At 35.6% G+C, this 15,993-nt stretch overlaps 3 protein-coding genes across 4 annotated transcripts; all 3 read left to right on the forward strand.

Annotated features, from left to right (window-relative positions):
- The first annotated feature begins 372 nt into the window (after window positions 1-372).
- On the forward strand, window positions 373-4,310 carry LOC104726666 (P-loop NTPase domain-containing protein LPA1 homolog 1). Of its 2 annotated transcripts, none has more exons than XM_087474981.1 (8): window positions 373-658; window positions 766-958; window positions 1,570-1,862; window positions 2,077-2,158; window positions 2,283-2,708; window positions 2,792-3,532; window positions 3,611-3,724; window positions 3,837-4,310. In XM_087474981.1, the coding sequence occupies exons 2-8, from the start codon at window positions 788-790 to the stop codon at window positions 4,155-4,157; spliced, it is 2,148 nt and encodes a 715-aa protein (XP_087331107.1). In that variant the 5' UTR covers window positions 373-658; window positions 766-787; the 3' UTR covers window positions 4,158-4,310. The 2 variants fall into 2 exon arrangements, with proteins under 2 accessions (XP_087331107.1, XP_087331108.1); XM_087474982.1 differs by having other exon boundaries at window positions 771-958.
- A 2,360-nt stretch (window positions 4,311-6,670) lies between these two features.
- On the forward strand, window positions 6,671-9,713 carry LOC104726667 (high affinity nitrate transporter 2.4-like). Its single transcript, XM_010445581.3, has 4 exons — window positions 6,671-7,165; window positions 7,446-7,797; window positions 8,242-8,357; window positions 8,874-9,713. Exons 1-4 carry the CDS (start codon window positions 6,708-6,710, stop codon window positions 9,538-9,540), a joined length of 1,593 nt encoding a protein of 530 aa, XP_010443883.1. The 5' UTR covers window positions 6,671-6,707; the 3' UTR covers window positions 9,541-9,713.
- A 3,905-nt stretch (window positions 9,714-13,618) lies between these two features.
- Window positions 13,619-15,938, forward strand: LOC104726669 (high affinity nitrate transporter 2.3). The gene is made up of 3 exons (XM_010445583.3): window positions 13,619-14,516; window positions 14,834-14,949; window positions 15,050-15,938. Exons 1-3 carry the CDS (start codon window positions 13,686-13,688, stop codon window positions 15,720-15,722), a joined length of 1,620 nt encoding a protein of 539 aa, XP_010443885.1. The 5' UTR covers window positions 13,619-13,685; the 3' UTR covers window positions 15,723-15,938.
- Window positions 15,939-15,993: the final 55 nt, after the last annotated feature.

The raw sequence follows: 15,993 nt of genomic DNA on the forward strand, positions 1-15,993 counted from the left end.
TTATATTTTAACAAGAAACAAAAAAAACACACTTGGTTATAGAAAATTAATAATTTCTTCTAACCGAAATCTTAACGATACAAACAGTAAAAAAAATATATCTTTATCTAAAAAAAACCACTAAAATTGTATATCCTAGGATTTTTACCCTTAGCATTTTGATTGACACAAATATTTAATTTTAAAATTAGCTATACTTATAATTTTTATTATATAAACCAGATTTAATCGAAATCTAACCCGATGTCATAAATATAAATCAAATTGGATTATACACCAAACCAAAGAGTGTTAAGTTGAATAAAAAAACACAAAGTTAGGTGTAACTTTTTTTTAGGAAAAGAAAAATACAGGTTGAGTAATACAAAATACACAAATAAACAATTTTGTTTTTTTTAAAGTTTTTCGTCTGTAGAGAGAGAGGAGAAGGTGGCTTTAAAGAGAGAGACTCGTGTAGGCTTAACTGAAGCGATGCGTGGAACAAAGCTGACACAAAATGGCCACAACAACAACAACCAAAAAACACATCTTCTTCTTCTTCCTCTTCTTCTAACAACAACAATACATATATATATACATTCTTAATCTCTTCTGATTCTAAAATAAAAAAACCCTAATTTTTGACACGCTTTCTCTAATTACTCATTCCCATAAACAGGTACACGCTTCTTCTTTTTTCTGCATTCCCAAATTTGTGTCTTGCATGCTATATTACCATAAATAATATCTAATTCGAGATTCGTTTTAATGTTTTTGTATATAAAGTATAGAGTAATAGAGATCAAACATGGCGGAGACGACGAAGGTGATGTATATAGTGGTGGTCGACGGTACGGATACGGAGACGGCGGTGGAAGAAGAAGGAAGCGGGACTTGGAAAGATTCGTTTAGGTATACTCGTCCTGTTTTACAGAGTACTCTTCAGCTCATGGGTTGCAAAGCCCGTCACGCCTTCAAGGTCCTTCATCTCTGATTTCACACCCTTTTTTTTTTTTTTTTGGAGATAATTTGTTTCACACATCGCTTTCACTAGATTCACGATTCTTCATCATTAAGCTTTTTTTGTCGTTTAGTGGTTTGGGATTATTATTTTTGGATTAACGAACTGGCTTTTTTTTTTCTTTCTGGAACACTAGTGATGTGTCTGAATTTGATGAATAGGACTAAACACGTTTGTCTTGATTTCGTGTTTTTTTTTTTTTTTTTTTGGCATTACTGTCTCGACCGACATGGTCTATTCTTAAGTCTTGTTAATTTGAATGTGAATGATTCTCAATTAATTATTTGTCAGGGATACACTAAGCATGATTTTTAATCCGTTCGTTACTTTTTCTAATTTGGATTTTTTTTCTTCCCTGGCTTTTACTGATCATGAGCTTGCTTAAAATCTTGTAAAGGTAATGGTTTTTGTTTGAAACTAAAGACAAAAGTTTCATTATTTGTGGTGGTCCTGATTTATGGCTGCTCTTTTGTTGCAAAACCTTTGGCAAGTTAATTTTAAAAAAAAAGATTCTGATGTTCTGTTTTTTTTTTAATTTTTTTTTTTTTTTATGTTTGTGTTGTGTGCAGATCAGTCGAAGAGTATTTGAGTTAATAAGAAGTGAGGGATCTTTGATCCTTTCACCCTCTCATGGGAAAGGCTCTGTTTTTGACAAGACAAGTGATGATGCTGCTACTTCACCAGTTAACAGTTTGGCTACTGATGATGTTGATAAGAGAAAAAGTAAGCCTTTTGAGATGTATAAAAGGCGAACTACCGTTGTTGTTTCGCGGGAGATATTCGTTAACGTTGTCTGTGATGCTTTGGCTGAATATAAGTATGTGGGTCATGACCAAAGGGCTGACTTGATTCTGGCTTGCAGGTAAACTTCTTATCTTTAGGAACATATATGTTGTTATGAACCGTATGTTGCTTCTCTAAGAAACATTTGATAGGAACTGTAGTCAGTCAGGTTTTTTTCTACGGAATTGTCTATGTAATCAGAGCTTACTCTTAAAGATTTTAGATTGAATGCTTCCATGCGACCTTAGCTACCTTGTAACCGCACCTCATTTGATCTTTTTCATTTTCTACAGAATCAGAGAGAGGAAAGAATCTGTGACTGTTCTGCTGTGCGGCACCAGTGGCTGTGGCAAATCCACACTCTCTGCACTTCTGGTATTATATTCATCACTTCTATTTAAAAAGCGTTACAATGCCTAGATCTGAGGTTATTAGCCTAGGTACTGTTTCACTTGTTTTTTCACAGGCATTACAATGTGTGATTTTTTCTTTTTCTTAGGGAAGTAGGCTGGGGATTACAACGGTAGTCTCAACCGACTCAATCCGTCACATGATGAGGAGTTTTGTTGATGAAAAGCAAAATCCTTTGCTGTGGGCTTCAACTTACCATGCTGGAGAGTACCTTGACCCTGTGGCAGTTGCTGAGTCAAAAGCCAAAAAAAGAAGAGCCAAAAAATTGGACAACGTTGAGGACGAAAAAGTGAATGCCTCTGAAGGTGTAAAGGCTAATAATAATACTCAACATACTGATTTTGTATCAAAATCAACCACCCCCGTGTTGTTGAGTCCCAAGCAAATGGCTGTAGAAGGATTTAAGGCTCAAAGTGAAATGGTTATTGACAATCTCGATAGGCTCATTACCGCATGGGAAGAAAGGAAAGAGTCTGTTGTTGTTGAAGGTGTCCATTTAAGCCTCAACTTTGTGGTAAGCCCCACTCTGTTCTCTTTTAATACATTTCGTTTTGTAAGGTGGAAGTTGTAATAATTCTAACTCTTCCTTACTTGCAGATGGGACTGATGAAAAAGCATCCTTCGATAGTTCCATTCATGGTTTACATCGCAAACGAGGAGAAACACTTGGAAAGATTTGCAGTTAGAGCCAAGTACATGACGCTTGACCCAGAGAAAAACAAGTATGTGAAATATATACGTAACATTAGAACAATACAGGACTACCTCTGTAAACGAGCTGACAAGCATCTCGTTCCCAAGATAAACAATACCAATGTGGACAAGAGTGTTGCTGCGATCCACGCAACAGTGTTTAGTTGCCTGCGTAGAAGAGAAGCAGGAGAGCAGCTCTATGATGCTACAACAAATACTGTCTCAGTGATTGACGATGAGTATAGGAACCAGTGTACAGCCAATTCATTGAGTTCCAAAGGGATGTTTCAGTTGATACAAAGAAAAGGATCTTCTAGGCATCTAATGGCTCTTCTCAACACTGATGGCACGTTCGCAAGAACTTGGCCGGTTAGTGGTAAGGTTGATGAGAGCGGGAAGCCAATCTTTTGTAATGAGATGATGGAGGAAAATGGAATGGAGCACCCTGTTTATGGATACTTACAGAAAGCTGAACCGGTGAATCTTCAGTTCGGTCTGTTTGGAATCAGTGCTTGGCCTAGTGATGGAGCTACGAGCCGTGCCGGGAGTGTAGATGACTCTAGAGCTGACGTAGCTGAAACTAATAGTCGGTATTACTCTTCTTGCTGCAGCTCGCCTAGGATGTCTGAAGGAACTTCTAAAGAGGTACTACTCTAAAAATTATTCTCTTATGTCATTCCTATGTGGAAGGTTGTTTAATGATTTTGTATCTTCTCTGTTTAGCTAAAGGAGGATCAGTCTGTGAATGGGAGCGATGAAGAAATCGAGGATGATCCTCCCGAACCAGATACAGATTTTAGCGATGACGATAACGATAACAAGCGAGACCATGAAGAGGTAATTAAACTCTCTGTAATGATATTCTTACTCCTTTATGTGTTCACCATGCAAGAAAGTGGTGACCAGGCCCCTCGGTTGATTTTAATGAGTCTTGCTGTAATCTATGCAGGTGGGATCAGTTGATGAGCAGTCAACAAAATCAGATGAGGAGTACGATGATCTTGCAATGGAAGACAAAAGCTACTGGACAGATGACGAGGAAGAGTCACGAGATACGGTTGCGATAATGTCTGAAAAAAACCACAAGCCGGCAACAAAAGACGACAAGTACATACAAAACTTAGACCTTTTCCTGCGGACTGCGAACCAGCAGCTGGTCGAGAGACTCTGGTCGGGTAAAGAAAAGATGAGGAAACGTTCTCTAAGCATCTCGGCCCTTGGAAAACATGGGTCGGGTTTGGGTGATCCGATTCTCATGGGTGCCCCATGAGATCATTTGCTTTGCTTTGCTTACTAGTAAATTCCTTAGTTTGTTATTTCTGGTTTAGTCTTTAGTTTAAGTTTTTAATGTGTGCGACTGTGTGTATAGGCTTAACTTGCACAAATTTGGGAGTTTTATATATATAGTGCTTTTTTCTTTCAATGATATATATATATATATATATATATATATAAAGGCTTTAGATTCTTGACATGCACAAATAAAGCTCCTTCGAAATTATTTCGACAGTTTAAGTAAAATTCAGTAAAATAGAAGGGCCGGTAATTAGTGCGAGTTATCTTAGAATTGTTGTGCAATTAACTGGAAAGTGAACGCATGTTGTAAAATATGCCTGAGGTCAATGAATGAAGAGCAATAGCCACAATGTTGTATGACTTTGATACATTATGTGTGTGAGATGTTTATTTCACAACTTAATATCGACAATTATTTGCGGAAGAAAAGAAAATCGTAATTGATTAAAAATATATACTTAGTTTAACTTGAGATGAACTCGATGATAAAATATAAGTATAATAAGATGACATCATCAAAATTAGTTGTATAATCTATATTGGAATCCAGAGAATCTGGCTCTTAATCGTTCGACTTGGACCACTTTAATCTTAAGAGACACGTACGTTTACTTCACATTTTCTCATATATATAAAACTATTTGTGTGCGCCTGTAAATCTGCTGGCATTCTAACTTAGCATGTTGTACCCTGCAGTTGACAATATAAGATTCTTGTATTTTTGTGTTTGATTCTTCTTCTTTTCTTCTGAAATTACTTTCCTAATCCAATTCAATTGTATGCTTCAGTTTTCTTGATAAATTGTATTCTTTTTTGCCAAAACGCATTGTAATATATACATAATAAGTATACACGAAATTATTTATGGATATAAATATCATTCGTTTTAGTAAAAGTTACTTTTCACAAAACTGCTAGCATGCAAGTCATTAAGAATAACAATAATGGACCTAATGGTATCTCTTATTATCGATCGGGACTTGGGGAGATATATAAATCTTTTGAAAAGTTAAAGAATGGTTTATATTGGTTGGTGTTTTGGAAATGTAAAGATTTATTTTGTTACAAATTAAAAGATCAAAGTCATCAAACTGTCTATAGCACTGTTGCACGTTTCCTAAGAAAAAAAGAAGTTCTTATTTGTGAAAGTACAACTGTTATTCTGCTGTTACAATCTTCCTAAGCATAGTTCGGGATATTTGAATACATCATCACGACTATAGTTTTTGATACGTTAGAAACTTAGAATCTATATATTTTAAGTTTTTTCCTATGACACTAGTATATTAACAATTTTAAATTTTAACCCCAAAAACAAAAATATTATCAAATGGAACCTTTGAATCCATGCAAAGACGTAGTAGTCAGATATATAGAGACGAAGGACCCACCGGAGTCGCTCACATGTATGATATATGCTATATAATGTATCACACCGAGACCTTCTTGGATGGATTATTGCATCCCATCATGTGGAAAAAAAATCTCACTACAATTTTTTTAGTCGACCAAATTGTAGACTAATCTCCGAAATACTTTGTGATTGCTATTTAAATTGTTTGTAATTGCAAAAAAAAAAAAGAAAAGAAAAAAAAAACTAATGTAAAGAATCATAGATGGTGAGATTCGAGTTCTAGGCTTCTAGCCTATATCGAAAAGAAAAGCTTATCCCATTACAATTTTGCTTATCTTCCTTTTATTAGCCCACACATTTTAAGGAAGTTCACTTATAAATTTCGTCATAAAGCTATTTACAAACTTATCATCATTCACTTATGCTACTGAGTACTAAAAATGAATTGTTTTTCTGTAAGACTATATATATATATATATATATATATATATATATATATATATATTGCTTCTGCTTCTCTAAAGAAAATCTTTAGAAAGAAAAAGAATCCTATAGAAAACAACACTATACCATTTTGTGACAATTCCATGTATAATATGTTATACATGAAAAGGTGTCGTTGTTTCTTTTTCGAACTCATATTTCATGCTATAAATTTTAATTAAAAAAATAAACTGCTTTACACATATAAATCTATCATCGTTATTTGATAAATATAATTATTGTATTTACATAAATAATAATAATAATAATAATAACAACGGAAACTCAAAAAATAGTTCGTTAAAGAAAATTTCCTAAAGATGGTCTGTTTAGTAATAATATCATGTTGATAAATACTTAATTGGAATCTAAGTGAACGTTTGGGACGTTTGATGAGGCTAAATTCTCGTGTATGCATGCTCGCGGCGAAAGTGAATATTCCATAATATTAATATATAGACACAACTTGTATAATTGTAATCAGTCTCGCATAAACAACTTCGAATCATTAATTATCGTTAAGGACTATACTAATATAGTATCATTTACGTAAAACGAATCCCACTTATAGCCTTTTCGAATCTCCATCCGCTCTTACCAAGTCAACTTCCGAATCTCTATATAAACCATTCTTCTCTCCTTCTTGTTCCCTAAAAACAAGACCACTAGCCAAAAATCAAATACAAAATGACCGATGGTTTCGGTGAACCCGGAAGCTCAATGCATGGAGTTACCGGTCGAGAACAAAGCTATGCGTTCTTCGTCGAGTCTCCGGCGGTTCCTTCCGACACATCAGCAAAATTCTCCCTTCCTGTGGACACCGAACACAAAGCCAAAGTCTTCAAACTCTTATCCTTTGAAGCTCCACATATGAGAACGTTCCATCTTGCTTGGATCTCATTCTTCACTTGCTTCATCTCCACATTTGCTGCTGCTCCTCTTGTCCCCATCATTCGAGATAACCTTAATCTCACCAGACAAGATGTCGGAAATGCCGGTGTTGCTTCTGTCTCTGGCAGTATCTTCTCTAGGCTTGTTATGGGAGCCGTTTGCGATCTCCTTGGGCCACGTTATGGCTGTGCTTTCCTCGTCATGCTCTCTGCCCCGACCGTCTTCTCCATGTCTTTCGTGGCTGATGCCGGCGGGTAAGCTTACTTGTAATTTGTAAATTGCAAAATTGCGCAAAAAGCTTTAGATTAACTTCACTTAGTTTTAGAGGGTCCTATATATGTACATATGTACTCCATGTGGTATGCGGTTAGTAAACCTATTAATCTAAAATAATTTTTCTAAAACATCAATGGAACTAATCTCAAAATTAATTGATAATAAGTAACGTGTTATATATATATATATATAGATATATATATATATATATTGGATTATTTTCGATGTGAAATTCTAACAATTTTTTGGCCATCATAGGTACATAACGGTGAGGTTCATGATCGGATTCTGCCTCGCCACCTTTGTGTCATGTCAGTACTGGATGAGCACAATGTTCAACGGTCAGATCATAGGTCTGGTGAACGGGACAGCGGCCGGATGGGGGAATATGGGCGGTGGAGTCACGCAGCTACTCATGCCGATGGTCTATGAGATCATTCGACGGTTGGGGTCTACGTCCTTCACCGCGTGGAGGATGGCTTTTTTTGTCCCCGGGTGGATGCACATCATCATGGGGATCTTGGTCTTGACTTTAGGACAAGACCTCCCAGATGGTAATAGAAGCACACTCGAGAAGAAAGGTGCTGTTACTAAAGACAAGTTCTCAAAGGTACTAAGTAATTATATAAAATTAATGTTATATCTTCTTCTTGGATCCTTTGATTTTTAAGTACTTTATATACATAGGGTCTGCAGATCGTTGTCTGAATTATATATTTTTCATGTTTTATATAATTATATGAATAGTTGTTCTGGTATAGATCTTAATATATTTTTAATATTTTAGACTAACATTGTAGATAGAGACAAATAAATGAATTCTAGAAACCAATTGGACTTATTTTAGAAACTGCTTAACGGAAAAAAAAATAGAAAGGAAGAAGCGAAATACGCTTTCATATTGAAAAAAAAAAAAAAAAAAAAAAAAGCGAAATCCTTATACACTACCTGATTGTAATAATTTACCCCTTCATAGAGAGTTTTCTCTTCTTCTTTTTATTGTTTTTGGTTAATTAAGGCTCATAGTTTTCTCGTCGACAACTTTAATTACCAGGTTCTATGGTACGCGATCACGAACTATAGGACATGGGTTTTCGTGCTATTATATGGATACTCCATGGGAGTAGAGCTCACAACCGATAACGTCATCGCAGAGTACTTTTTCGACAGGTAAAATTAATTATAATCGTATTATATTTATTGAATCTTAGTCTCTGAAGTATAAACAATAATTATCACTTATCAGGGTTTGACTACTATTAGCAGAGTAGTGTGTGTATCATGCCAGGTTTGACTGTTACTAGCAGTAGTGTATCATATCATGCCATCATAATTTACGAGTTTTTTTTCTTCAAACAATTATAATCAAATTGACTTAATGTCGAATTGTCGATGCACCATATTAATTATAATAGACAGTAAAACTCCGACTATAATATATTAGTTAGTTGTTGATACCTTGTATGCTAAAATGGGTCAGTTGAACTATTATCATATGAATGATCTTTTTAACCAAAACAAAATATTTTCTAAGAAAATGACTCTACTAAACATAATTTCTTAACGTCTTTTTCACAAATCCAATACTGCCACGTTAACAATATAAACAACGTGGATTTTTTTTTGGATAAAAATAAAACAACGTGGATAAAAAAAAGACTCAATACATGCTGACTATTTTTATAGGTTCCATCTCAAGCTTCACACGGCCGGTATAATCGCGGCAAGCTTTGGTATGGCTAACTTCTTTGCTCGTCCTATTGGCGGTTGGGCCTCAGACGTTTCTGCTAGACACTTCGGCATGAGAGGCCGTCTTTGGACCCTATGGATCATCCAAACCTTAGGTGGTTGTTTCTGCGTATGGCTAGGCCGAGCCACGACGCTCCCAACCGCGGTTTTCTCCATGATCCTCTTCTCTCTCGGAGCTCAAGCCGCTTGTGGAGCCACCTTCGCCATCATACCTTTCATCTCACGCCGCTCCTTAGGCATCATCTCTGGTCTTACTGGAGCCGGTGGAAACTTCGGTTCTGGTCTGACCCAGCTCGTGTTCTTCTCGACCTCAACGTTTACTACGGAACAAGGGCTGACGTGGATGGGGGTGATGATTATGGCGTGTACATTACCCGTCACATTAGTGCATTTCCCGCAATGGGGAAGCATGTTTATGGCTTCCACGGAAGATGCAGTGAAGTCTACGGAGGAGTACTATTATTTAAAAGAGTGGACGGAGACGGAGAAGCAAAAGGGTATGCATGAAGGGAGCTTGAAGTTCGCTGTCAATAGTAGATCGGAGCGTGGCAGGCGCGTGGGGTCTGAACCATCTCCTCCTAGTGGTACGCCGGAACACGTTTGAGAGTTAATTTATGTGTTAAATTGTGTTGTACTATGCCTATTGCTCCAAATGTGTAAGTATTTTATGGAATTACATGTTTAAGTTCTATAAAAGGGATATATATATCTCTTCATGTAGTCTCGTAACAATTGTATTTTTCTTTGAAATTTATTATTTATTTTCAGTATCTCGTCAATTAATTTGTTTGAGCTACAGCAACCAACTCAACAAAATCAGTAGTAATGTAGTATTCGAAGTATCCCATCGAGCCAAATTAGACAACTTCTCATGTGGCATTTTGTTAATAAAAAACCTCAATATGCATACGATGATAGGGTCTGATAATATGGACTTTTCAGGAAGCCCATTCAGCATTTCGGTCCAATTAAAGTTCATGTTTTCTTAACTGATTATAACTCATATTGATATAAGTTGTGTACTTATATCCTACTATGATTTGTTTTTATTTCACTTTGCTTCTAAAATAGGATGATCTCATAAGTCATAACTAAACTCAGACTAGTATGAAAAGTTATGGTAGTCATGTAAAATTTGTAGTGCCAATTAAAAGAATGTTCAGCAAAAATCAACTTTTGGCCTTAACCAACAAAGTTATGTCTAGTAGATTGTTATCAATTTAGTTTTTGCTAGCTAACGATAACAAAATCATTTCATTATATATATTTACATGGACAAAAAGGATCACTATTATTTCGAATTTTATAGTACTCGACCACATATAAATTTTCATTCCATAAATCGACAAGCGATAGATTTGAATTTGATGAACAATGTAAAAATAGCCATTAGATTAGTGACGAATGTCTAAACACTAACTATTTTATAAAGTTATATTTTGCTATTTTCAAATTAGGTAAGTATTAGATTCAAAAAAAAAAAAAAAAAGGTAAGTATTATTATTTACTACTGATTTCCTTGGCGACAAATTATCATTCATCTACCGCAAAATTTTCATTATTGCAACCAAAAGCAACCCATTCATATCAATTATCATTCATATACCATTACACTTTCATATCATTCATATATTTACTATACCTCGCATATGATATGATATGTGGTCTATATATATACTACTTATCAGATACACACTTTCTAATTCTATATCTCTGGGATTATGTCTCGCATAAACCGCAAAGGAAGACTAAGGTATTCAATATTTATTTCTTTTGTTGTAAAGCATATTTGTTAGATTCTGCTCATCATGGTGTCATTGTATCACTAAAGCATAACGAAAATAATATGCCGATTTACCCAAAACTTTTTTGATTACTAAACAAACATTTTTAACTACTATACTTACGACTTACGAGAACAAGATATGTAACTGACGTGTATCATATTTAGTGGTTTGAATGATGAGGAAGATTACAGACAGAGAAGAGACTGTACATCCTCCGCATCATAAGGACAGAACCTAATGCTGTGATCTGTACGGTTTTAAAAATAGTAATTTAACAGATAAGTCAATTAAGTTATCATTGATGTATTTAAGCAAGTCAATAATTATCACCTATCAGAAAATTTTATATGAGCACGATAAGCATCAACCACTTTTTTGGTGAACAATCCCACGTTCATCGTTACGTGAAAAATGCCGTCATTGGAGCGACTATATTGTTTATAGTAGGTATTAAGTATTAACTAAAACTTTCCGAAGTTTTACCCCTTTTTATTCACGCTGAATGAAAATAAAAATCTCTTTCTTTTTTAACGGCTACTTTCATTTAAACATAAAGTAAATATCTTTTTAACCCACAACTTTTGACTCTAATCTATTCACAAAGTTTACTTTTGAATTAAGCCACTTGAAGTCTATACTAGTGATGTTCACTCCAAAAAGTCCGTAACTACACAAAATCCAAATCAATTGAAAAAATTCCGAATCTAAAATCTTTCAATTCGTTTTTTTTTCTTCTTCTTCTATATAATAACCTGGACCGGACGATAAAAGGAAAAGACAAAAACTGATACATATTTTTAATAGTTCTCCTTTAGGCAGTAGAGCTTCAATATCTTTGTAACGAAAGGCGACCAAGTTAAGAAATTCTCTATATTGTATGTTTTGTCTATTTAAGTTTTTTTTACATATGCATGAAACTTAAGTCTGCCAAGTTGAGCCATAATAAATAAACAAAAGAAGTCAATGAGCCACATTACTCATGTAATGAAAGATTGTTTTTAAGACATTTTTTTTGTTTGACCTTTCCACAATATTTGAATATTCCTAACCTATAAACATTGGACTTTTTTGCCGTCCCTACATGTGAAAACAATGTATATAACTAAAACTCTATATATATATATATATATATATATATATATATTAGTGATGTTAAAGTGGGCTCAGAGCCCGCGGGCATAAACAGGTCCGTTATAGAAATACGGCCCGTGACCTGTTTAACAACACTGTAAAATAATAGGGTATTTAACGGGTTAACCCGTTTAAACCCGCAGGCGTAATAGGTCAGGTGAATATTAAACGGCATCTATATTGTGATATAGATGTAGAAATTGATGGGAATGAAGAGGAAGAGACAGAAAAAAAAATCTTTAATTTTTTTTTAAAAACAAAAAAAAAACAAAAAAAATCTATCTAAATGAGTCTAAACGAGCCAAATAAATGGACAGGGTCTAAACGGGTACATCACCTAAACGGACAGAATATAAATGGACGGATCCAAAACGGGCAGGACTTAAATGGACAAGGTCTAAATAGGCAGGGTAGTCCAATTTTAACATCACTATATATATATAGAAAATTTCGATCACCTTGTTAATAACATGGTTAAGTCTAAAGACTATAAGACTTTAACTACTGTTTACAACTATACTTGCCAAAACAAAATGTGACAAGTGTATAACGATAAAAACAAACTATAGGACTATTTTACCGAAATTTTGTTGATGAACCGTGGAAAACACAGGATATCTCTACTTTACTATCGATACAATATTGCTTCGAAGCATTCAATAGATTTAACGAAATGATAGAAAGCATATATATCAAAGAATTATATGTTTAGAGCTTCTATATTGAGATGATTCAAAAGTAAGGAAGATTTAAGAAAGTCAACTTATCATTTCGTTTCATAGTGAGGATATGCGAATATCATAGGCGGAAAGTATATAATATAACCTATACACTATACAATATATATGATATACGCATACACATAGATTTCAAAAACGTTAGAGCATTTTTTGTAGGAAGTTATTTCAAGATAATTGTTTAATACATTTGGTGACTCGACCACATGGAATGTTCAAGAGACATAGTATTAAAAATTAGTTAAAGACGTTTTGACACTTTTTGCCTTCATTGATACGTACGGCCTCCTAGGCTTCGCCAATGCCAAGTTGCCAACTGTCAACGTTCGCCATTTTAGAGAAATTGCACAATATGTATAACCTGCCAGGCTGCCAATATGCCTAACAGTATTTTTGTAAATTTCTTTTTAATTATCTATCTAGAAAAAAATTATGCAAAATGAAACGTTTTCTTCTGCATTTTACTTAAATATGTAATGATAGGTTATAAGAATTGTTACTAAATAGAAAAAATTGTGAAACAGAAGTTGATAAATACCGTAATATCTTACACTTTTTGCCTTGATACCTTGCGAATGTTGCTTGGACTTTGTATAAGATAATATAATACTAACACTTTACAAACCTAAAAAATAGTATACTTTAAAAATCAAAACCTTTCAATCAAGAACCCAAAAAATCGATTCATAGATCAACGTTTCAGGTTTACTTATTGCATCGCTTATCTGTCAGACAAAACTCATAATACAAATGTGGTATACGTATGAAACGTACTATAATATGTTTAGTTCTCTAACTTTAATAATATTTTTCAGCCATTAGTAATCAACATACTCATATCTAATACTAAATACAGTTATCATTTGATAAAAATAGAATTTGCACAAATTGCTAGAGTCCTTATTTTTTTTTTCTTATATTACTCAAATTTCATTATTGGATCCACCTAACCCTACATACAGGCCATATTGGTATCCCCTCTGGCTCTATATATACTTTGCATATCTCAATTCTCCAACTTACACCAAAACTCAACAAAGAGCACTAAGCCTTCTCTCTTACACAAGAGTCTTTCATCTCACTCTCACCTTAAAATGGCGCCCAACCATTCTAATGAAGAAGACTCCATTGGAACCTCCTTGCACGGAGTTACAGGAAGAGAACAAGTCTTCTCTTTCTCTGTCGATCCTTCATCTCAAACCGTCCAATCAGACGATCCAACGGCTAAATTTGCACTTCCGGTTGATTCCGAACATCGAGCAAAAGTGTTCAACCCACTCTCATTTGCAAAACCTCATATGAGAGCTTTTCACTTAGGCTGGCTCTCATTCTTCACTTGCTTCATCTCAACCTTTGCTGCTGCACCATTAGTCCCCATCATCCGTGACAACCTCGACCTCACAAAAACTGACATTGGGAATGCCGGAGTTGCATCCGTCTCTGGCGCCATTTTCTCAAGGCTAGCCATGGGAGCGGTTTGTGATCTCCTCGGTGCGCGGTACGGGACTGCCTTCTCCCTCATGCTAACCGCCCCAACCGTCTTTTCAATGTCGTTTGTGGGTGGCCCCAGTGGATACTTAGGCGTTCGGTTCATGATCGGATTCTGCCTCGCCACCTTCGTATCATGCCAGTATTGGACCAGCGTCATGTTCAATGGTAAGATCATAGGACTAGTAAACGGTTGCGCAGGCGGGTGGGGAGATATGGGCGGTGGAGTGACTCAACTCCTTATGCCAATGGTCTTCCAAGTCATCAAACTTGCCGGAGCTACTCCGTTCATGGCGTGGCGCATAGCTTTCTTCGTTCCCGGATTACTTCAAATTGTTATGGGCATTCTCGTCCTCACTCTCGGCCAAGATTTACCTGACGGTAACTTAAGTACCCTTCAAAAGAGAGGTCAAGTCTCTAAAGACAAATTCTCCAAGGTAAGCTATCTATATATACTTCGCCTCATGTATAATTATATAGTAGATCCAAATCAAGATTCAAGAAACTATATGGTCTCATTAAAAGAATCATGCAAACATTAAACATAGTTATGATCAATTAATTATAGTCGTAGCAAACTTTGCGAGTATCATTTTCAAAATTAGCATTTGATACAAATTAATCAGGAAAAATCATTGATATTGCGATTAAGTTGCCTAAAACAAATGACAATAGCTAATACCAACATTATGTAATTATACAGAATTTTATTCTGTTTCTTTAATTTACTTAATAAATATTTGTCTTTTTATAGGTTTTCTGGTTTGCCGTGAGGAACTACAGAACATGGATTTTATTCGTTCTTTATGGATTTTCCATGGGAATTGAACTAACGATCAACAACGTTATCTCCGGATATTTCTACGACAGGTTAGATTTCTTCCTCGTTAAACCCAAACTGAAATGATGATCTAACTTACCTCTAGCACAAGGTACTAACCATTGTTTACTTGTTTTCTACGTATATCAGGTTTAACCTTAAGCTCCAAACAGCTGGTATTGTAGCAGCCAGCTTTGGAATGGCTAACTTTATAGCCCGTCCCTTTGGTGGCTACGCCTCCGATGTGGCAGCTCGGATATTTGGCATGAGAGGCCGGTTGTGGATCTTATGGATCTTCCAAACCATAGGAGCTCTTTTCTGTATCTGGCTAGGTCGAGCTAGTTCACTTCCCATAGCAATCTTAGCAATGATGCTCTTCTCAATCGGTACACAAGCAGCTTGCGGAGCTCTCTTTGGGGTTGCACCTTTTGTCTCGCGCCGCTCTCTAGGGCTCATATCGGGACTAACTGGTGCGGGAGGAAACTTTGGGTCTGGTTTGACTCAACTGCTTTTCTTCTCATCATCGAGGTTTAGTACAGCGGAAGGACTCTCGTTGATGGGCGCTATGGCAGTTTTGTGCACTGTCCCGGTTGCGTTTATACATTTTCCGCAATGGGGAAGCATGTTTTTAAGACCGTCGAGCGATGGAGAAAGATCGAAGGAGGAATATTATTACAGTTCAGAGTGGACAGAGAACGAGAAACAACAAGGATTGCACGAAGGAAGCATCAAATTTGCTGAAAATAGTCGGTCAGAGAGAGGCAGGAAAGTAGCCTTGTCTGACATTCCAACCCCGGAGACCGGAACTCCAACTCATGTTTGAAGAGATTTTCCTTAAAACGTTACGCTCATCTAATCCGTTTTAGTAGTTTCATGTCATATATGAGATATGTGTGTACCGAGTAAGATCTTTTCTTTGATAGGTTAGGTTCGATGAGCTTGGTACACTTGAGTATAAATTATTGTAATGTCGCGTCAGTGAAAGGAAAAATGTTCCGCGACTCTTTTTTCCGCAACTATAAGCTTATCTTTAATCAAACTTATATGTCAAGCGAAAAGAAAGAAAGAAAAATAAAGATCTCTGTTGAAGATGC

This window comes from Camelina sativa, chromosome 11 (assembly GCF_030686135.1).
Source record: "Camelina sativa cultivar CO46 ecotype springtype chromosome 11, ASM3068613v1".
NCBI lineage: Eukaryota > Viridiplantae > Streptophyta > Magnoliopsida > Brassicales > Brassicaceae > Camelina > Camelina sativa.

Coding starts and splice junctions, on each gene's coding strand:
- LOC104726667 (XM_010445581.3), top strand. CDS start 6,708: ATGACCGATGGTTTCGGTGAACCCGGAAGCTCAATGCATGGAGTTACC. Junction 7,798..8,241: donor CTAAAGACAAGTTCTCAAAG/GTACTAAGTAAT, acceptor TTTAATTACCAG/GTTCTATGGTACGCGATCAC. Junction 8,358..8,873: donor GCAGAGTACTTTTTCGACAG/GTAAAATTAATT, acceptor CTATTTTTATAG/GTTCCATCTCAAGCTTCACA.
- LOC104726669 (XM_010445583.3), top strand. CDS start 13,686: ATGGCGCCCAACCATTCTAATGAAGAAGACTCCATTGGAACCTCCTTG. Junction 14,517..14,833: donor CTAAAGACAAATTCTCCAAG/GTAAGCTATCTA, acceptor GTCTTTTTATAG/GTTTTCTGGTTTGCCGTGAG. Junction 14,950..15,049: donor TCCGGATATTTCTACGACAG/GTTAGATTTCTT, acceptor TACGTATATCAG/GTTTAACCTTAAGCTCCAAA.
- LOC104726666 (XM_087474981.1), top strand. CDS start 788: ATGGCGGAGACGACGAAGGTGATGTATATAGTGGTGGTCGACGGTACG. Junction 2,709..2,791: donor ATTTAAGCCTCAACTTTGTG/GTAAGCCCCACT, acceptor CCTTACTTGCAG/ATGGGACTGATGAAAAAGCA. Junction 3,725..3,836: donor ACAAGCGAGACCATGAAGAG/GTAATTAAACTC, acceptor TAATCTATGCAG/GTGGGATCAGTTGATGAGCA.